The sequence below is a fragment of the Lissotriton vulgaris genome, chromosome 6, assembly GCF_964263255.1.
Source record: "Lissotriton vulgaris chromosome 6, aLisVul1.2, whole genome shotgun sequence".
Lineage (NCBI taxonomy): Eukaryota > Metazoa > Chordata > Amphibia > Caudata > Salamandridae > Lissotriton > Lissotriton vulgaris.
In genome coordinates this window covers 1007022205-1007044898 of record NC_141694.1, presented here as the reverse complement: position 1 = coordinate 1007044898, position 22694 = coordinate 1007022205, and the positions used below count along the sequence as shown (strand labels likewise).

The 22694-nt window shown below is 45.8% G+C and overlaps 1 protein-coding gene across 3 annotated transcripts in view; it reads right to left on the bottom strand.

Annotated features, from left to right (window-relative positions):
* Window positions 1-1242: 1242 nt before the first annotated feature.
* TAF5L (TATA-box binding protein associated factor 5 like) overlaps window positions 1243-22694 on the bottom strand; it is a 184640-nt gene continuing 163188 nt past the window's right edge. For all 3 annotated transcript variants that reach the window (XM_086927067.1, XM_086927069.1, XM_086927068.1), the window contains exon 5: window positions 1243-5322. In XM_086927067.1, coding sequence (XP_086783193.1) covers window positions 4525-5322 — 798 coding nt within the window. In that variant the 3' untranslated portion in view covers window positions 1243-4524. The remainder of the gene's footprint in view (window positions 5323-22694) is intronic.

The window sequence follows — 22694 nt, the reverse complement described above, 5'->3', positions numbered from 1 at the left end:
ATGGCGACTGGTGTCTGGCGTTCGCCGTGGTCCTCTGCTGCTCTCTACTGGCCACTAGGCAGGCCAACAGGGCCCAAATGTTAGCCTACAACATGGGTTTAGAAGCTGCAAAAATAGCATGACTGGCTACAGGTGACCACCCAACCTTTCTTCACAGTGTATGCAATAACGGCCATTGGGCTCAGTGCAGGGCTAACAAGTACCTTGCAAGCTGTACATTCTTTCCCCACCTGCACTACACCATCAGCCTGCAGTCCCTGTCAATTCCCACACTAGCTCACAGCCTCAGTTGCAGTGCTTCATCCTGCTGCTTTCTCCTGCTTGCATCACTCCCTCTTAGCTGATCCCCACAGCCTAAGACTAATCCTAGCTCCTACATCAGCCCCCACAACTCCATCTCCTTTCCCATACCACCCCACAGTCTTAGTACACCGTCCCCCTCTAGCATTGCACCTATAGTTATGGATGGAACTGAACAAGCATCTAGTATTGCTGGAAGGATCGATATTCTGAGACTGCATTTGTACACATGTGCGCGTTCACAAGTGGTCAGTAGTTTAATGTGTGAGGTGTTAGAGGTGTGGTCTGGAAGTGCTTAATGATGGTGAGTGGGGTTAGAGCAGGGTGAGTGCAAGGTGAAAAGAATGCTGGTGTGAATGCAGAATGAGCAGTGTACCTGTGTGAGAACTCTGATCAGCTTGCTCTTGTGAGACAATGGGGAGAGTACAAAGTAAGCTTGTGTGAACGGAGGATGACTCATGAACCTGTGTGTGTAGTGTGAGCTGTGTGAATGCAGGATGATATATCCCTAGATACTCCCAGTAATTCACCTGATCTTTGGCAAGTGGGGGTTCAAATGTAATTTGTACTGTGATTATCAAACCTGATCCCGCAACAAAATGTCTGCTTTTCCGACAGGCCAAAAGTTACTTTTCTAGAGGTGGAAGAGTCATTGAAAGCCAGATGCTGAGCTCTGGGAAAAAAAGTCTTCTTGGAACTTTGAGCAAGATGTCTTGGAAGTTCTGCCACCCTCGCCCTTATGTCAGTCATCACGCCCCCCTCTCCTTCATCTAGTGGATAAATTGTGCAACGTACAACCAGGAAACCTGGTTTTAAACACAGTTTGCTAGGGTGAGATACATTTTATCTAGCAGGTAATTACCTTATTTCACTGTGCCTCCATGTCTTCCATTATCCCTTATAAGAGTACCCCCCAAAAAAACCTCAATGTAGGATGTGCCCTTTACAAAAACAACTTACGTTTTATTAGACTTTAATGTTGCTCCATATGTGATAAAATACGAAGCGGGGTTCACATGACAACTGACTTGCCTCTTGGTTCACTACTAACCAGCGCCACTGACATTATGTGGCAGAGGAGGACCAAATTATGCAGCAGTGTTGACTAAATTATGCATGAAGAAAAGGCAAATGATGTGGCATGATCTCATTATTTTTTTAAATGTACATCTGGTAACACGGTCTCTGGAAGAGTTCACCTTATTAATACCAATTTAACATCTAAATACAGCAGTAAGGAACTGAAATATGACCATTCAACACATGCAAAGAGCCTTCCAGAGCGCAGGACAACATATCGCCACCTTAGTAAATTTTGACCCGTTTGAGCTAGAAAGTATTTCTTTTGGTCAAAATCTACAGATTAATAGCAGACAAAGGATTATGTGGAAAATCAAATATTATTTGAAAAATTCTCATCTCGCATAATTCCAGTGGCCCTGCTAATAGCATCTTCATCACAGGCATGAGCGTGTCACAGTTTACGTTTGGAAACTGAATTCTGATAAATGTCAGTCAATGCACAAATTAATTTTAGTGTACTTAAGTGAAACACTCCCAAGTTAAAGAAATATACTTTTTGAAATATGAGTTTTTAGCACATATTGAAATGATGAATTAGATATCAGGCAGAGGGCTCTAATTTGGGTTTGAGGCTTAGAGGCAAACCAGACCAATGGCTGGGCACTCTTTATTAATGTGCTACATATCCACGTTTGTATTGTAAATGAACTCTTTCTCCCACTCTTGGAGCAACAGTCCCTGCAAGAGTTGGGACTGCAGGAGGGCTGGTAGCAATTAAAACACACAAAGACCTAAGAACTGATAAATGCTCTTTTGAAGACCTGCAAAGTACTTAGGATGAGCATCACATCTTCCATAGAGCAGCCACCTCCATTGCCCCCGAGCTTCGCCACATCAACTACTCCATCAAAACTGACAACATCCCTGCCAACTGGAAACATGCCCAGATCAAACACCTGCTGACGAAACCATTTGCCGACCCAACTGAACTCAAGAACTTCAGACCCATCTTCCTCCTGCCCTTCCCAGCCAAGGTCATCAAGAAGGCAATCTATGTCCAACTCTCAGATTTCATCACAAGGAATCACGTCCTTGACATCTCCCAATCCGGCTTCCGAAGCAACCACAGCACCGAGACCGCACTCCTCGCAGTCACAGACAACATCTGTTTGCTCCTCAACCAAGTCAAAACCAGAGCCCTCATCTTACTGGATCGCTCGGCTGCCTTCGATAAAGTCTCCCACTGCACCCTAATTTAGAGACTCCATGATGCCGGCATCCGGGACAAGGCGCTGGAATGGATCCACTCCTTCCTTACTGGCAGAACACAGGAGCTCAGAACCTACAGAGCTCAGCTACGGAGTGTACCAGGGCTCCTCCCTGAGCCCCTTCGTCTCAAACGTCTACATGCCCCCCCACATCGCGGCCATTGTCAGAAACCATGGATTTAACAAAATGTCTACACCAACTACACCCAACTGATCCTCTCCTTCACCAACAAACCCACAGCCACCAGAATCAAATTTCACAGCAGGATAAAGGCCACTGCCAACTGGATGAAAGACAGTTGCTTCAGGCTCAACTCGGACAACACTGAAGTACTCATCCTGCGACCTGCCTGGAACTACTCCAGGTGGCCAGCCACCCTGGGAACCCCTCCCACCCCCACAGACCATGAAAGTAACCTCGGCATCATACTGGACTCCTCACGCACAATGAGCCGCCAGATCAATGCCGTATCCTCATCCTGCTTCCACACGCTCTGCCTGCTTCAAAAGACATTCAGATGGATCCCCACAGAATCCAGAATACCGGTCACCCATATACTCTACTACATCAACGCTCTCTACCCCAGTGTCAACCAGAAACTCCTCAGGAAGCTACCAAACGTTAAAAAATTCAGCATACTGGTCCTCGACATCCCCCACCGCAGCCACATCACAGAACACCTTTGACAACTCCATTGGCTACCAGTCAACAAGAGAATCTCCTTCATGCTCCGCACACATGCCTACAAAGCTCTCTACGATGTAGGACCAGCATATACGAAACCACCTCCTCTCATTCCATCTACCCGCCAGACAACTTCGCTTTGCCCAACTTGCCCTGGCCACCATCCCCCGGATCCCCAAGACCAGAACAGGAGGAATATCCTTCTCCTACCTCACCGCTAAGACCTGGTACACCCTGCCCCTCCACCTTAGGCAATCTCAGCCGCTGATCCAATTCAGGAAGGATCACAGGACCTGGCTCTTCGACTGAACCTCCACGTCCAGAGGGATCAGGATGTCCCCCCGCTTCCCATCCCCAGTGATTTGAGACCCTCACAGGTGAGTAGTCACGCTATACAAACTCCATATTGATTGAGTCGTCAGCCCCTGCTAAGCCAATGACAGCTGATGAACTGCCTGTGCACTCCCCAGCCCGGGCTATGGCAGAAAATGGGGTGGGGGCTAAAACCTTTTCAGCCTAATGGGCATTGCGTGCCTGATCTAAAATATTAGATATATATATATATATATATATATATATTTTAAACTAAATATTGCCCCTCCTCCTCCTCATGGCTATCATCATTCAAGCTACAACTGTTCACAGCAAAGGTGGGAAATAAATCCTTTAGGAAGCTGGTGACTAAAACCCTTACCAACTTTACAATGCACTTTAGTTTGGAGGGCAGGGGTTCTCCTTCAAGCCTCTGAGAGAACATTTCTAAAATACACCTGCATAGTGACCCTTCTATAGTGCTAAACTGCGAACAAGAGTGATGAGAATCCTGGGAACATTTTAAGCAATCGACTTCAGCAATTTTTTTATTAAGCGGGCAATGTCAATGAGCCTCTTGAAAAGAAATTATAAGCAAGGGTTGTCCTGTATGCACTAATTTATGGTATATATGAAAAAATTGATTTTCCCAGAATTTTGCAAAAACACCTTAAACCAAAAAGCACCCCATTCCGTTCCTATGCAAAATATGAATTCAGTTCTTGGGCACCATTCTTCATTGATAATCTTTTATATCAGAATTCTACAGTATACTGTAGACTGTGCATCCCACCGAGGGGATGTGGGGGAGGGAGGGGGTAGTTTGTCAGTCTCTGAAACAAAACTACATACATCAGAAAAGCCAACTGTTTCAATATCACTTTTTCCATTCAAATGGCCTAATTAGTTCACACACTGAGGTCTACTCCGCAGTATTCAAGGTTTGTAATTTTCTTGTGCTATTCCAGCCACCAACAGCAGGTTGCTAGCCATGAACTGTACGCTCAGCAAGTTACTCATTTGGCCTGTATACATGCCTACCAGCTCACCGGATGAACCATCTGTAGAGGCATTACAGTGGGTATTCCTAATATCCCAAACCCTGACAGAGTTATCCATAGACGCAGAAGCAATCAAACTGCTGTCAGGGCTGAAAGTGAGACTGATAATATTGTCAGTGTGCCCCCTCAGCTCCTTATACAGGGTGCCTGATGCCAAGTCCCACAGTTTTAGCCGCTGATCCTCACCAGCTGAGGCCAAGTACTTGCCACTGGGAGAGAAAGCCAGGGACAGAACAGGACCACGGTGACCTGTGAAGAGACGTACAGAACTGCCCTGTTGAGAACTCCACAGCCTTACAGTCTTGTCTGTCGAACCAGTAGCGAGGTAGTTCGAATTGGGATGAAATTTAATGCAGTCTACATCCGCTAAGTGGCCAGCATATATTCGAAGAGGGTATGTTCTATCAAATGTCCACAGTCTAGCTGTACGGTCGTGGGAGCCACTGGCAAAAAAGAGGCTACACGGGCTGATGTCGATATCCCAGACAGGGTAAGCATGTCCATGGTAAAGCACAGTGTTGGTGAACGTTTCCATATTCCAGTATCGAATTGAAGCATCTTCGGAGCAAGACAAAAGCCCAGAACTATCGGACATGAACCTGGTGCTGTAAACTGGCCCACTGTGCCCTCTCAGTATCTTCATCTCTGTGCCCAAGGAGTCATCTTCTTCAACCTAAGGCGATGGGATGAAAGAGGAAAGAAAAAAGATAGATTAGTTTGCAGCAAATACCAAAATAAAATCACATTCCTTTTTAAAGGATTTCAAATTCTCAGATAAAGCACTCTAGCAAATGTCACGGATTACACAAAGAATACCCAGCAGCTGGGTGACCATAGACTGAGTACTCAACTGGGAATACCCCCCACGTTTCTGACAACTGGCGCTCAATAGTCTTCTCAAAGCTTTGAAGCTAGCAAACACCATTCATAAGTAGGTCATGTACATGTATTGTACTTTTCCAAATATGAGAATGTCAAAGTAATCATGGGCAGGATGAGCTGCTCACAGAAGGACCTGGTAAACTTGAGAGCACTGGTGTAGGAGAGTAGGATCTGCTTCTTATAGTTACCCCCACTTTTTGCTGATGTTTCACTGTTTTTCGACTTTAGTCTGGCTGGGGCCCTGCTATCCAGGACCCCAGCCTAGCTTGGTTACTGGGGAACGCTTATGAGTTCCTAGTATATAGTACACTAGGTACCCCAGAGGCCTACCAGGGGCTGCAGCATGTATTATGCCACCCCTGGGCAGCCTTCCAAAATGACACAACAGGTCTGCTACAGCAGCCTGTGTAAGGTGGTGTATGCACCCCTTACTTCGGTTTATATGTGTAATGATATAAGGTAGATATAGGGTACCTATCAGTCACCCCTATGGCAGGCCTCATCAATCCTGAAGGCAGGGTGCTGGGTTTTGTGTGAGAGGGTGCCCATGCATGAGCAGGGCCCCTCTGCAGCCTTTGGAATCTATTATCCGGGGTTGTTCTGTGATGCAGCCAGACCATATACTCTTGTGCATTATAATCTTGCGGTAAATGCTAACTTTGGAATGGCTGCAAGGAAACATATCGTGTTTGGTGTCAGACACCTTGGAATCATACCTCCCCGCCAGTACTAGAGGCAGAGGTAGGATTCCACCCTCCTAAAGGGAGAAACATGGCCACATCGGTACACCCGGTACCAGCTTGACAGGACCTGGCATCACAAAATGGAAGCTGCAGCCATAGATAAGAGTCTGGCCACCTGCTGGTGGACGAAACTCTGGCAGGGGAGGCCTGGACAATAGGTTTCCTGTCACAGGGCGATGTCACCACCTCCCAGACAGGCTTTAGCGTATTGGGGCTGGGTGGGTGCACTCCAAGAGTGCTTTAAAGTCAGCACTGGGGGCACATTTGGTGTCCCTGTGCATAGCCCAGTTCAAACCGGTTGCAGGGGCTACCAGCCCCTGCTCTGGTGCGAAACTGGCAAAGGAAATTGATGAAGCCACCCCTTTTTCCAAACCCTCCCATAGGTGGGTCCCCCAGAGTTTGTCCCACCCCTTCCTCCGGTATAAAGTAGGAGCCCCTGACTACAGGACTTTAAATTTACCTGGACGAAACTCTGAAACTGAATCCTGGAACTTTGACGGTCTACAAGGCGCTAGATGACTGAAGGATCTCCCTTGGAGTAAAAGAGTTACAGGCACCAAAGACACATTTTACCAGTTTGCATCTCTGAAGCTCCAGCCGGACTCAGAAGAATTTGCAACACAGGAGGTGGGTTCCTAGACTTCCCAGAGGCTGACCTGAGATCCCAGCAAAGCGGAGACCCGTAGCCCTCTTGGAGAACGTGGAACCGGAACCCCTGGACACAGTGCGCATTTGCAAGTGCATATGTATCTTGACGATCCTGGAGGCTGTGCATTGAGTTACTTGTAGCCCAGACCCGAGCAGCATTTCCACTGAAGATTGCCGGCCTACACTCCACGAGTGTTCCGTGAGCCGGGCCTTTGTGTTTTCTCTCGAGGTACCTTCGCAATCACTGGTCCGTCGACCTGTGGGTCCCTGACAAGGCAACTTTAACTTTCCTTGGGCTTCCCTGGTTGCTCCAGACGTGCCCCGAATCTCCATCGCTTGGTGAATCCCCTGGACCTTGCTGGTCCACACCGAAACATCTTTTGTCTACCTGCATGTGGTGCTGTTGCCAAAGCTTGTTGTGTTCAATCCGAGCACTGACGCCGCAGCACTCTACATCCTTTGTGGGACAGCTTGAATCCACCTCCTGGTCGTTGACACCTCCTGGTCCCTCATGGCTGTATAGTCAAGCTTCGCCTCTTCGCACCTGAAGCACCAGACATCGGTGGGCATTGGTCTACCGTGCCCCTGGTCACTGACAAGTGACCCAGACTCTGTCCCGTCTGCTTTCAAGTTCTTCACATCTTCGGTCCAGACTTGGATCACCCCGGACACTTTTCTTCTTCACTGCAGCAGCACTTTGCAGCAGATCGCCATCGAAATCAACGACGATTCCCAACACCATTTGACACCTATGCGGCCGGCTTCCCTGGGTGAGGTAACTCAAGTACTCCGGTGCTCCCGTGGGTGTTGGCCCTAGAACCCCGTAAGTCTGAAGGGGTTTGGTCAAAGTCCTCTCCTAAGTGTCCTTTAACTTTAAAATTCCAACCACGACTTTCCCCATAGAAGCCAACGGCGCTCGCTGCTGTTTCCCACACTGCACGCGTCCCCCGTTGGTCCCCTGTGTCACTACCTTCGGTGGTTCCTTGGGGTCCCTGCGATTCTACGTGCTCTAGGCACTGAGTCTAGTCAAGTCATGGTTCTTATACCACTTGCTTAATATATGGTGTGGCCCCCCGCTGGGCGCAGTGTATATTCTGCTATTTACTGAAGTTCTATTGCGTTTAAATTGTGTACCTGCCTCTGTAATCTCAAAGAGATTACTAGAGAGAGTTTAGTAATACATATATATTTTATATATACCTGGTGTGGTTCTCCTTTCATTTAGACATCCAAGAGGTTATAATATGGTAAACCAAGCTGCTTTACACTCCTTCAAGACTTAGCCTGAAGGTTGCTCTCCATAGCTACCACTAGGATCGCTTTCAATAAAAGGGGGTCTTTAAATCTATAATTAATAAGGGTTGTTTGGACTGGTGCAAGGTGCAGACTAGAACTAGTGAACAGCATATGCAAGGCCAACTTATCACAACTGGTTCTTCCCCAGATGAACGGGACTGTAGAACATCCCATTGAACTGAGGCAATATTAGAGTGCAAGGAGGTGCCAGGTCCTGTGCCTGCTCCACGCCATCAAACATCTTGTCCTCAAACTCACTTTTTTTATGCATCAGTAGAAGGATAACAGCGCCTGCTTTCAGCATCGTAACAATTACCTTAGGTGAAAAAGCCGGGGGGGAGGAAATAAAATAGTTCGTTGCTCACGAGTCTCATTATCGGCCATTTCCAGGCTATATATTTCATGAAATTGCAGTGTACTTTCTTGGAATGCATTACTTGTGGATTAGAGCTCCTGTTCTTTGCAGATACTGCCTGCAGAGATTAGATGCCAGGACCACAAACATACCTGAACTACTTTCTTTTTTTTTTTTTTTTCTTAGTCCTCATTACGCAACATTTAAAAGTCTGGAGTTTTCAGGGATCCTTCTCGATATTCGTGGCACCCGTGAGAGAGGAAACCCCTTACGTCCACATACTTATAGGGAGAAGGCATATTTGTTTATAGTGGGTTGAGCTAGCCATTTGTGCTACTCTTACAAGCCTTTCTCATCATTGTTGCGATAGCGTAATCATTGGACCGCATACAAAGGAGGTGATTTGGAGAGCCAAGAGTAATGCCTTCAAGTTTCAAAAATAGACAATATATTCACCACACTCTTTATTTCATTGCTTATGGTATTCTTCCCACAGGTCCCAAAATCTATATTTTTTTGAGGCGTACCTCTTATTTCTATCTAAATTAAACACTTTCAAAATTGAGGCCAACCATTCATTGTGAGTAGGAGGGACCGGAGTTATCCATTTTACACAGATCTCCCTCCTTGCCAAGAGAATCAGAATGAAAAGTAAATTCTCTTGGTCTTTAGTAAAAGGCCTTCCCACAATTGTTCTTGAGATCCCAAAAATAACTAAGTCCATACCCCTTCTAAAGTAGTACCCACTTCATTCCAAAAGGCATCCAAGCTAGGACAACGCCAAAACATATGTAAATCGTCAGCCCTCTGCAGACCGCACTTTGGGCAATTCTTCACTGTGGCCCCGTTAAATTTGGATAATCTTTTCGGAGTCCAGTAGGCTCTGTGTACAGTGAGCAAATGGTTTCTTTTAAGAGCAGCAGATGTTACAACTGACCAGCACATGCTCATAGATACTTGCCATATGTTACTTGTATCCAGCGTCGGCAGATCTTTTCCCCAGATGTCTTCTGGAATTCGGAAATCTTCCTCCCCGGCCGAGATTAAGGCCCAGTACCAGTAGGAAGTTTCTTTCAAAAATGATTTAGACGTCAGCATCTTCTTCTCCAGGACCATATTACCTTTTCTAGTTTCTTTGAGAGACTTACTCCAACTCTGTAGTTGGTAGTATTTAAATTTAGAAAGAGTGAAGTTCGTACTCTGAGATAATATATCCCAGTCCAGCAAATTATTCTGGAACAGGAGTTGACCCCATTCCTTTATTCCTGCTGATCTTAGCGATGTTGCTAAGCTATCCTTAAGGCAGTCTGGTGTGGTATGAGAATCCCAGATCGGGGCCTTTTCACTGTAAAAGGGGATATCCAACGTAGATCTGATACAGTACCATGCTCTTGCGGCAGATTTCAGGACCTTTAATTTAATTTTTTTAAAGAACTTAGGATGGCCGAATTTGTATAGAAAGTGGCTGGTATTGTTTGTTAATACACATAAGAATAATGGGTAATTTTCATATGGACCCAACAATACCCTACTACTTTTAAATTGGAAGGCTCTACAATATTCTAGTAGGTCTGGGCTTGCTATTCCTCCTTGCTCTTTTGATCTTCTTAGTTTACGCCATGCAATTCTTGGTTTTTTAGATGACCATATGAAGCTGGATAAGTCTCCCTGGATCTTTTTTTATCTTATCTCTATTAAACTCAAGCGGGATAGCGTTAAAAATGAAGGTGAATTTTGGTAGGATTGCCATTTTTGTGATATTTGATTTCCCCAGGAATGTTAAGGGCAGAGCTCTCCAGACATTCAGTAATTTTTTTACTTCAACCTCTACCCTATGTAGATTTATTTGAGTAATTTTGTCTATCTCCTTTACCAGATCAATACCCAGGTATCTTATTTTGTCTTTACTAAATGGGAATATGAAGTTTTCATTCCAGCTTATGGTTTCAGTTTTTGTTTGATTTATCTGATAACCAGATATTCTCCCAAAGTTTAACAAGGTCTCTTCTGTTGTTTTAAGAGCCTCTTTTAGGTCTGCGGTAAAGATCATAAGATCGTCTGCATATAATGCGACTTTCTTGTGCCACCCTTGGTAAGAAAATGGGGAGATTAAAGGAAGATTTCTAAGATGTTCTGCAATCGGCTCGATATAAAAGTTAAAAAGTAGAGGGGAGAGGGGGCAACCCTGGCGAGTACCTCTACCTATCAGGATGTTATTAGTTAGGTGGCCATTAATTAGTATTTTAGCTCTGGGCGAATTATAAATATTGCCTACTGCCTTTACGATGTTTTCCCCTAGATTGAATTTCTTTAGTACTTCATTAAGATAAGACCAATTTACTCTGTCGAATGCTTTAGCAGCGTCTATTGTAATTATAGATAGAGGAATTTTTTCTGCTATTGAAATGTCAATTGTTGCGATTAACTCATGAGTGAGGTCTTGTAAGTGCCTTCCTGCCATGAAGCCTTTCTGATTTGAATTTATTAAAGTCCCCGCTATTTTCCCTAACCTTTTTGCTAGGATTTGTGTAAAAATCTTGTAATCACAATTTAATATGGATATTGGGCGGTAAGATTCGCATTGCTTTGGATTTTTTCCTGGTTTTAACATGATGGAGATGATGGCGTTGTTCCATGATTCCGGAATTTTAGCATGATTTGTAAAAATCTGGTTGACTAGTGTTGTTAAGTGGGGGACCAGCGTATCTTTTAACTTTAAATAGAATTCGTTAGGGAGGGCATCAGGCCCTGCTGCTTTTCCTCTTTTTAGCTCTTTAATCGCTTGGGCAACTTCCTCTGATTTTATTTCACCATTTAACATTATTTTTTCCTCTGAGGTTAAAACCGGAATATTTTGTGTTTGCAGGAAGTTAGTTATTTCTTCAATTTTTGGGTTGCAATCCTCAGTGTAGAGCTTTGTGAAGAAAGCCGAGAATTCTTCTTTTATTATTTTCTCTTCAAACCCATTTTGAGAATTGTCTGTTGGGTGAATGTAATTTATTTTATTTCTAACTTGATCTGATTTAAGTTTCCATGCGAGCATCTTTCCACAACCCTCTCCATACTCGTAATTGGCAAGTTTACTACATTCCCATCTCTCTCTAATTTTCCTTTCCAATAGTGATGATAATTTTTCCTTCTGATTGAGCCTTTCTCTCATTAATTCTTGACATCTCGGTAAGGAAGTATCTAACAAGATCTGTCTGTCCAAATTTTTTATATTTTCTTCCAATTTCTGGATCTCTTTTTTTGTCTCTCTTGATTTATGTATTGCCAGGCTGCAAATCTTACCCCTGATTACTGCCTTATATGCATCCCAGATCATTTGGGGTGAAGCACTCCCAGTATTATCGTGAAAATACTGCTCTGTCTCTTGTGTAAGTAAATCTATTATTGTAGTATCCAGAAGGATCGAGCGGTCTAAAGTCCATCTTGATAAAGTTTTAACATCATTTATTTTTAATGTCATTTGAACAGCCGAATGGTCTGATAGATGAGCGGGGAGGCAAGACAATTTATGAGTATTCTCTACAAGACCCTGATCTATTAAGAAATAGTCGATTCTTGATTGTATTCTCAGTTTTTTATTGTTAAAAGTAAATCTATCCTGTTTGGAGCCCTTTTGGTCCCATACGTCAATGAGATTTAGATCTCTTTTATATATTGTCAGCCATTCTCTCATTTTGGGCAAGGTGTTATGTTTCCCTTTTGGTATCCGATCTGTGTTTGGGTTTAAGATTATATTAAAGTCACCTCCTAGGATCACAGGAAGATTTACCGAAATTAAGTGGGAATATAAAGATTGTAACGGGGTGGGGTCGTCTATGTTAGGGCCATAATACCCGGCTAGAATAAAGGTATTGTTGAAAAAAGTTATCTTGGCCGTGGCCCATCTCCCTTTAGGGTCTGTCTCGGAGGATAGTATTTTTGCTTTCAGGGATTTTTTAATAAGGATAACAACCCCTTTTGAGGCGCATTGTTGATCAGTACAGACGTAATCTTCTACCCAATATAAAGTTTTAATGATCTCTTCCCATTCTTTTTTCATTAGGTGAGTTTCTTGTAGGATTAATATTTCGCTGTCGGCAAGTTTTAAGTATTCAAAGATTTTCCTTCTTCTGCTCTTGACTCTTAACCCATTAACATTCCAGGTAAGTATTTTTATATTCTTCAAATTTTTTTCCATCCTACTCTGTAAGGTATATGGCACTTTTTATTGATCACCTGGTTCCCGATTTTCTCCTCTATTTTGCGATGAGGACATTTTTTTTGTTTTTTTCCCTAATTTGCTCCCAAAACCCATGTGCCCCCCCCCACTCCTTCCTCCCCTTTTACAGTGGCTGACAGCCACTTGTGTTCGTGAGTATTTACAAGAAATGTAGAAAAGAAAGGAAAAAAGGAGGGGCGGGGAGACACACACCCTCCCTGGGAAAGCCTCCCTTTCCTTTGGGCCTTAATTATGGCCCTCTTTGAGCTCCGTGCCCGAAAAGAAAAAAGACTAAATAAGGATGCTAGTGTGAACAGTATATCTCAAATGTAGAGTTGGATTTCATAGAATCATTATAAATGTGATCTCCCACTACTAGTGCATTTAGTTTTATGCCTTGGAATGGGCTTGAGATTGTATTTGAATCTGGTCCCGCATTAGAGCTATCAAGTTATCAACCTCTAGAGGATCTTTTATGTTATACATCTTGTTTCTCCACATTATTCTAAGTGAGGCCGGGAACTTCATCTGAACTGTTGCCCCTAGTGATTTTAATTCGGGCATTTTTTGGCCCAACTCCCATTGTCTGTCTTGAGTCACCTTTGCAATGTCAGATCGAATTCTAAAAGACCAGTCATCTCTGTTAAAAGTTCCGGATTTAAGAGCCTCACTTAGAATCCTTTCTTTGATATTATAAGATTTAAAATTCACCAGAATTTTCCTGGGGTTCTTTCTTTCTTTAGGTTTCCCAAAAGGGTCACGGTGAACCCGCTGGATGTCATTTTCAAGGTCTGAAGACTTACACCAAGGGAAGTATTCCTCTAGTAGGGAGATAATAAATTTCTTTACATCTGAGCCTTCTCTGCCTTCCGGCACATTGAGAAATCTCAAGTTTGACCTCCTAGACTGGTTCTCCAAGGCTTCCAGTTTTTCCTCCATACTTTTGTCCTTTGCTCTTAAATCTCTTATATTTTTCTCTGATGCTTCCACTCTCTTCGTCAGACCCACAGCTACAGCTTCTACTGTAGAGACTCTCTCGTTTAGTGCCAGTAACTTTTGAGTCCAGAGATTCAAACCTTTCATGAAGTCTGGTTTGATTATCTTCTGATATCCTAAATCTGGATGTCATCTCTGCAAACATTTTTTCCATAAGTATCTCCATACTACTGCTGCTAGACTCACAGAGATTTTTAGCAGAGTTAGCAGAATTATCAGCTTTGTCGGGGTTAGAGTCAGGGTTAGTGTTACATATATCCAGAGTGATAGCGTCAGGGGATACAGAATTTGTAACATTCTCAAGCTCCGAAGTACTCGGCATAGTGGAACAACCTGGGACCGAGACAGATTCATTTCCAAAGGGGTCTAGAGGAGTAGTCGTAATGAGAGACTGGTTTTGACTAGCAGTTTGACTCTGAGGTTGAGCCATCATATCGGATTCCCCAAGATCCTGACTTTCTATTTCCTTCATTGAGAATTCAGACAGAAAAATTCCCGGATCACTTATATCCTCGATTAGTGGCTGAGGTAACATTGGTAGCTCTGGTGAGGCGGACTTTTCCATGGCAGATATAGAGTGTGTTCTATCTTGTGGTTTATCCTGCACTTTAAAATAAGTCCTCAAAGAGGGTGTAATTTTTATTGCAGGTTTTTTCCTTCTTTCCGCTAGTTCCTGCCTAGCCTCCGATGTTCCTTTCTTATTTATTGGTATCCCTTTATCTGATTTAGGGGCTTTGCGCGAAACTCTTTGTGATTCGCGGGATTACCGTTTGTTTAACAACAGGGAGAGCTGATTTTTTAAGGAAAAGCCTATTCCTTAAACAATAGGAGGACTTCTCCTGACACAAATCAATATGAGGGTCAGTTTTAGTATCCAAATCAGAAATGTCGGCAACTACGGGTTCAATTCTGTCTGCACCGGAGGGGGTTTTGTTGAAAAGAACTCTTACTTGTAAAGCCTGTATTGCTAGCTCTGGGATTACTGGGGGTGTGACAGCGCAAATTGTGCTTTCCTTCTGACCCTCCACTTTTGTTCCAGTCAATCTCTCTATAGCGATATGCTGCAGTTGTAATTGAAATTGTAGTTGCAGTTGCAGTTGTGACTGAAGGGATTGAAACACTTTTCTACTCCCACAGGCTCCTAGTTGGTAAGTCAGCTGGGATAGATCAGCCGAGTCAATTAAATTGTATCTTTTATGTAGAGCCCCCCAACCCGAATTGTCAAATGAGGAACAGGAGCAAGTCTCTGAATCAAAATACCTCACTGAACAATATGCCCTGTTTCTAAACGCTACAGCAGTCCCCACCTTACCTCCGGCACAAAAAGAAAATCGGCTCGCCGCTTTCCTGCAGACTCGACGAGCACGCAGGGCTACCTCCCACTTTACAGTATCTGAGCCAGCTGAGGATTCTAAATCGAGCTCAGAATCACTGATCGAGAGGTGCCTCTCACCGGAGCTCTGTCCCGATGGCAGAGGCTGAAGGGGGATCCAGAGCGCTGGCGCTGAGCGGAGTCAGCATCGGTAAACACACAGCAGGTAATCGTCGAGTTCAGATTTATCTTTTTTTTTTATCCGCTGTCTATAATCTGCCAACAACGTGAGGATAAGATGTAAAAAAAAAAAAAAAGGAAAAGAAGCAAACTCCGCTATAGGGTCCGCTGCATTCACCGCGTCCTCTGCGTCCACCACCACGCCCGTTAGAGCCGACAGCCCTCGATAGCTGCAACCGGGTTTCCAGGGTCACGCAGAGCCTTGCATTTTCAGTCCATCAAGAATATGTGGGTGCCGCAGGGGTATCACGGACTTTCAAAATCTCAGCATCAAGAAATTCGTCAGCAACCTTATTGAACATAAAGCCGCATACGGAGCTCAGGCACGGAGCTCCCGACCGGACTCAGCAGCCGGCCGCCATCTTTCCCCCGTAATGAACAAGACCAACCTACCTGAACTACTTTCACTTGCTTTTGGTGAACAAGGAGTGGCAAAGTTATCTTTCTGGATTGGGTCCTTCGAGTGCTTCGCAGATTAGACGGCTACACTATGGGAAGAACTTGCAAGGCCTCCAACAACTCTTGAATGACTTCACTTGGTTTTGCGAAGAGAAAGGCCGGGTATCAAATGAGGCCAAAACAAATTATATGATTTTTAAAAGGAGAACTGCGAAATGATTCAAAAGACGTGTGCTTGTAGGAAGCAGCCACCTGGAGCAAGAAGGTTTTTGATTATCAAGGTATCCGCCTGACCACCCCCCAAGGTACACTGGACTCCCCGTATCGAGGAAGTGAAATTGTTGCCAACTCAGCAAACCGCACACATCAGTAAAATTCATACAAATACGCTGTCTAGGCACATGGCCACAGCCCTGGAAAGCTATAACATTATGGTTTGTCAAGTATAGAATGTAGTTTTCTTAGATCTCTATTAGACCTACCGCCCAGTACCCCTCTGACTCCTCTACTTGGAATTTGTCCATAGACAGCTGGCCCATAACCTAGACTATAAATCACTCATGTTCTGGTATCGGGTGTGGTCTATTGAAGAGCTTACCTCCTACCGTGAAGCTCTGTCTGGTCTTCTGAAATTCACCCAGGTAAGTCGATTCCATGGTTTAGCTCATTGCGGGATTTACTGCGGAGGCTTGGGATGGAGGCGTTCTGATCTAATTCAGAAAGTCTGGCTCTTATTCCAAGGAACAGAATGAAAGCGATGTTCTGGGTATCAACAGCTGAGAAGGAGTTGGTAAAACCAGAGGATAGTTTGACCCAGGAGCTCCCTAATTTTAAATTCGTTTTCCACTATGAAGACACTATCGACAAAATTGTTCCACCTCTTGGCACGTAAACTTTTTTTTACAATTTCGATATAAGACTTTACCTACTAAACTGTTTTGTGTAAGTGACGATCTCTGTTCCTCCTGCAAAGCCAGCCCAGAATCCATTGGCATTTACAATTTTTCTGTCCGAACTACATATCTTTGAGGAAAAAGTGGATAGCTCTGTTATACAGATTGGTTGGTCCTGGCCATTACCTAGAGATGTTGAGAATCTTGTATACAGATACACTAAGGGTAATAGTTTTTGCCCCGGCCAAATATTGGTTTGCACTTTGGATTAAGCGCTCTAACTGTATTGTATGAAGTACTGTATTTTATTATTGTTTTTATTTCTTCTTGTTTTTACATTCTGTTATCTACTCTTCTTGTGCTGTGTACTTTTTAAGATCCAAGTGATCGAAATAAAGGTATACAAGTTTCGGAAGTACATTCTTGTGTAAACATGCTTGAAGCAACTGCGTTTTTCCAAACCGCATTGGTTCTTGTCATGGGGTTTACTAAGAAACGTTTTTTTTAGTACTCACTCCGAGGCCTAACAAAAGCCCTCTCCCCTCTAAGACTTTACATTCACAACCAACTTTTAAAGTGCTGTCTTCAATTGCATTACAATTGGAAATCGTGCCCAGGATTCCCTAGTTTGGATTGCCAGAGCAACCATGAATGGAGAGAAGCGCATGGTTTTAAGAGGTGAGTTCACATCCCTAGTTCTCGATATTTCTGCTACTTTACCTGCTTTCAGGGCATTTGATCCCCCTAGCATACTATCATACTTAAACCACCTCTAGGTTGAGCAGATTTTGGAGAAAATCATACAGGACGGTCCATGTACTTCGAAAAAGAACTATTATTTTATAATGAATGAGGGGCACAGAATGACAGTCCTCATCAACATAGAAAACACAAATTGTGGCACTAAAGGGAATCAACTTTTACAGGCATCTGTACTAACTAAATTGTTTTATTTTAGGAGCTGCTAACTAATTCTGCACTGAAAGTCATTGAAACTTACCCTGGTCTCAGTTCAGTTGACCATTTCAACACGAGGACATATGCCAAATTTACTGAAATTTGGCCAGGATAGATTTTGAAAAAGCCCAAGGAAATCTGTGATGCCTGGTCACTGTAGCCACTTTTGGACGAATAGCACATCAGGATTTCCATCCCATTGACCTCAGCTCCAACTGGCAACTTTCATCTCCAATACCAAACTGTTCTCTTGCATTTCTACAGACTCGCAATGGGAAATCAAATGAGGGCAAATGATTAAATATCTCTCCCTAGTGATTACAAAATGGAATTCTTTTAGCCTAATTGAAATTCTGCAGGGAGCACGGATTGCGATACAAATGGGGTCATCAGTTAACGCCTCACATGAAAGAAACCATCACTTTGTATTTGGAGGATGCATATGGGAAATTGGACTGCGAGTAACAAATAGATGATGTAATAGGTGGTTCGTCTTCAGAACCTCAATAAGTGAATATTTGTCTGGCAGAACGTTACAAGTCACTGCAGTAACATAGGCCCCTAAGCGGAAGAAATGTGAGAAGGCAGGCGTGAAGCAAAATTGTCCACGAGAGTCTAGGGTGGAGAGGTTCGATTCACAGTTTGCCCTTTTCCTTTTTACTCTGGAGGGGCATCAGTGAAGGTCTGGGGTGAAGTGTGAGAAAAAAACATCAATTTGTTGATTTGCTGGAAGAGGTATGTTCATATTTGGGGATTCTTTTAAGGGGAGAGGTAACGTGGGAGGGGACAGGAATGTGGTAGAATTTTTGGAGGTCTTTAAGCTTAGGGATACAGTTGAAGCAGTGATTGGGTTGTGGTGTTTGAAGCAGTGATGGGGGGGGGGGGGAGAGTTGAGCGGTTGCTAGAACTGGTAAGTCAAAGTGGTCTAAAGCAGATTTGGCATGGCCTAGGTCACATTAAAACTAGCTAATCTGAGGAGGAGCCTAGCGCGCGCCTAAGATGGCCGCGTAGGTTAGCAGCTCCGCCGGGACAAAATCCTCGCCCCCATATCCTGACATGCACCTGGGACGCAGTGACGCCTGATTTCTGGCGGAGACCCCGTGCACCCCCCTGAAGCAACTCTGGCCCCGCTGTGAGGTCGGGGGCCGTAGCGGCATCAGTGGACATTTGGGCCCCTCTGTATTGCTGGACCCAGTGATCGCGTGTAAGACGCGGCCGGCGGAGAGTCGAACAACAGCTGCGGCCGCAAACCGGAAGTGCCGGCCGGAACGGAGGATCGCTGGGTTTGGCCCGAGAGTGGAGCGGCATGTATGCAGATACCTGATGTGGGCCCTCCCGCCACCCCCCCCCCGTCGCGCTCCCCCTCTGATTGCTCCAGAGGAGGCTGTGAGAGCCCTTTGAGGTGCTGAGTGCGGTGAACTTGGCTCCGTGGGCAGCGACGTGACGCGCACAGTGGAGATCCTGCGAACTACACCCTGGTATACCTCCGGTCCAGCCGTGGGGTCGGGGACCGGAGCGAAGAGCTTGGGGTGCGGCTGGTGGAGCCCAGATGAGAGGCTGTTTCTGAAGCCGGTGGAGCCGGCCGGATCCTGGGAACGCTGAATTAGGGCCAGCAGTGCGAAACTGACCCGCGTACGTGGTGCCGATTACCCCCCTCCCCCTTGGTTGCGCCCGGATCTGCGGCAGGCGGGGTGCCCATGGTGCACTGGCTCCAGGTCCGTTACGGGAACGAAAGCAGGTGTGGTAGACGCAGGCCCCAGAGAGGAGGGAGCTGGGAAGTTTCCGGAGAAGTTGCCGGCTGTTGAGCCTACTGTTGCTGGGAACTGCTCTGACCGGCCCAGGAAGCGCAAGAAGGGAGGGTCACTGCCCTACCAGACTTGTGTGCAATTTACTGCTTCTGTGGCACTGCAAGAAAGTTGGCTGTCCTGCCCCGCTCTGGGCCCCCCCCTTCTTCCCTGGCAGCCTGCAAAACGAGGGAAGGGTCAGAGAGGGCGTTGTAGAGACCTGGACTCCTCGGCCTCCCTGGTTTTACTAACAGTGTTGCCTGGAGGCGGCCGGTGCAGGACGGGCAGTGTGGCTTGAGGGTCGGTCCAACACCCTGAGGTAAAGGTAGACACAGACTGTGTGAGGCGGTGGGCCGGTGTCTTGAGGAAGCGGGCTTACTTGTTATACACTGTGGTGTGTGTCTTCGACGTTTGGCTAGCTGTTGAGAGCCCTGCCTGAAGCTCCAAGATGGCATCTAAATCGGACTCTGAGAAATCCCAGTCTCGGTCCTCCCGGGGAACTCGATATGTTCAGTCCAATAAATTAGATCGCTACACAACATCCAGGGGATCCCCGCAGGACCTTAAGAAGTCGCAGGACTCGGAAAAGGAACCGCCGGGCCCTCAGGTGGAACCCACGCTCCTCGATGTTATGGCAGCGATTGACGGGGTGAAAACATAATTGGGACAAAAAAATGGAGTCGCTTGATCATAAGCGCGATACAGTAACTATTGAAGTTAATCTTATTCGTGCAGATCTCACTAAAACTAGCGAGAAGGTCAAATCCTTGGATATTAAAACAGCGAGCTTGACAGTTGTGGCAGTGCTACAGCAGGAGGTGCGGGAGCTCAGGAGGGCTGGGGAACTCACGTGTCGGAAGCTTGATAATTATGAAGGGAGGGCCCGAAGAAACAATCTCAGGATAGTTGGTGTTCCCGAGAAGGCTGAGGGCCCGGCTCCGGACTTATTAGTTGAAGACCTAGTCCTTACCCACCTCCAACCCAAGGGACTGAGTAATTTCTTTACTGTCGAAAGAGCGCACAGAGCCCCGGGTGGCAGGCCGAGGCCCGGGGCTCCGCCACGTCAGCTAATTGCGAGAATACTTAATTTCAGGGATCGAGACGCTATCCTGCAGGCTTCCAGGTCTGGCGGCCCTCTGAAATTCGAAAATGTGAACCTTTCCTTTTTCCCTTTCCCTGATTTCACGCAAGCGGTGCAAATGCAGCGCCAGGGGTTTCTGGGGATCAAAAGGAGGCTTAGGGACAAGGGTGTGAAATATGCCATGATGTTTCCTGCCAGATTGCGGATTGAGCTTAATGGGAAAACGTGTTTTTTTGATAATCCTGACATTGCCTCGGATTGGTTAGACGTGCAGCCTGGGCCAGAGTCAGAGATGCGTCTGTTGCCTGGGTCCGGTGACGCAGAATAGCCAAGGCTCGGGGGTGAGAGTGTTGAGTTGGAATGTAAACAGCTTGGGGGATAAGATCAAGAGGGGGATGGTCAGTCAACTTGTTAAGCGGCATTCCACAGATGTGATTCTATTGCAAGAGACACATTTAGTCGGGAATAGGTGCATGGCCCTCCATAAGGGAAGGGTATAAATTGGTGGTGCATGCTGGATTTACTACCGGCTCTAGAGATGTTGGTATCTTGGTTAAGAACTCGTTTCCGCTGTTGGTGGAGGCCACATGGGTTGACCAAAGGAGCAGATATGCCGGTATTTCCGGAAAGGTTGGAGGCTGGACGATCACCTTTCTATCTATTTATGTGCCGCCTGGCCTTCAGACAGACCTTTCAGGATTTGAGTAGTATATTTCTTACGTTGCCTCTCGGAGGTCTAGTCTTAGGGGGTGACTTTAACTCAGTAATTGATGGGGAGATGGATCGAAGTCCACCCCGGGCACTCAGGCAGACACAGAAATGGTTCTCGGAATTTCTTGACACGCTGGGGCTGGTTGACAGCTGGCGAGTACGTAATCCGACATCGACGCACTACACCTATGTCTCGGCTGCTCACAGCAGCCCGTCCAGGCTAGACTGCTTGCTGCTTCTTGCGGCGATGGCGCCCATGATCCAGGAAGTGAAATTTCTTGGTCGGGGAATTTCCGACCACTCCCAGTTATGGCTTTCCCTCGCTCTAGAAATACCGAGTCGGTAGAGTGGCTACCATTGGTGCCTGGCAGTTGAAAGACCCTGCTATAAAGAAGGAGATTCTCCGTATGTCAGACCGTTATTTTCAGGAAAACACGGGGTCGGTAGACTCTGCACAGTCCCTCTGGGAAGCATATAAAACGGTCGCTAGAGGTGAAGTACTGTCCTTGGTGTCACCAAAGAAGAGGGCGGGCCATGCAGAAGTGGCACAGAAAGAGTACGAAGTTATTCTTCTGGAGGGGGCGGTGGCTAGGTCACACACGCAGGCGGGGCTCCATCTGTTGCGACTCCGAGAGGAGGAGTATAAAAACCTGGTTAGGAACAGAGCTGTGGCTCAGCATAACGCCGCCCAGAGCCGTATTTATGAGCACAGCGACAAAGCTGGCAAACTGATCGCATGGCTCGAACACTGAGAACGTGCGTCTAGATTAGTACCTGAACTGGAAGGACCAGAGTCGCGCAGGATCGAAGAGCCGATTATTACCGGCAGGTTTATACGGCCTGTGGGGACTACACAGAAATGGATAATGTTGGGATGATTAAGGATATAATCATGCCTAGCCTGTCGGAGGAGGACAATTGATATCTTGATTCCGCATTGTCAGACGATGAGGTTGCCCAAGCAATTAGGCAGATACGATCGGGTAAAGCTACGGGCCCCAACGGGATACCTATCGAACTCTCTAAATTGAACGCTAATAAGCTTGCCCCTCACATCCGTGCCATGTTTGTGGAATGTAAAGAGAAGGGGGAACTTCCATATGATCAGCGAGTGGCCTATATAGTGGTCATACACAAAGCAGGTAAGCTTCCGACACAATGTTCCTCCTATAGGCCCATATCCCTTCTTAATGCGGAACCTAAGATACTTGCGAAACTCTTGGCCACTAGGTTGATCAAAGTGATCACAACCCTGGTCTACCCTGATCAATCCGGGTTTATGCTGCGCCGTAGCACTGCGCTAAATCTGCGACGGCTACACGGAGTCCTAGGAGGCTCCTCAAAAATCCACGAGCCGACGGTGCTGGTATCGCTCGACGCCAAAATGGCCTTTAATAGGGTGGAGTGGGGGTATCTGTTTGCAGTCTTGGCTAAGCTGGGCTTCGGAGATGAGTTTATCGGCTGGATACGCTTGCTGTATGCAAACCCCCTGGCAAGAGTGGTAGCCAACAACTGTAAGTCCAGTGATTTCCCGTTGGGGA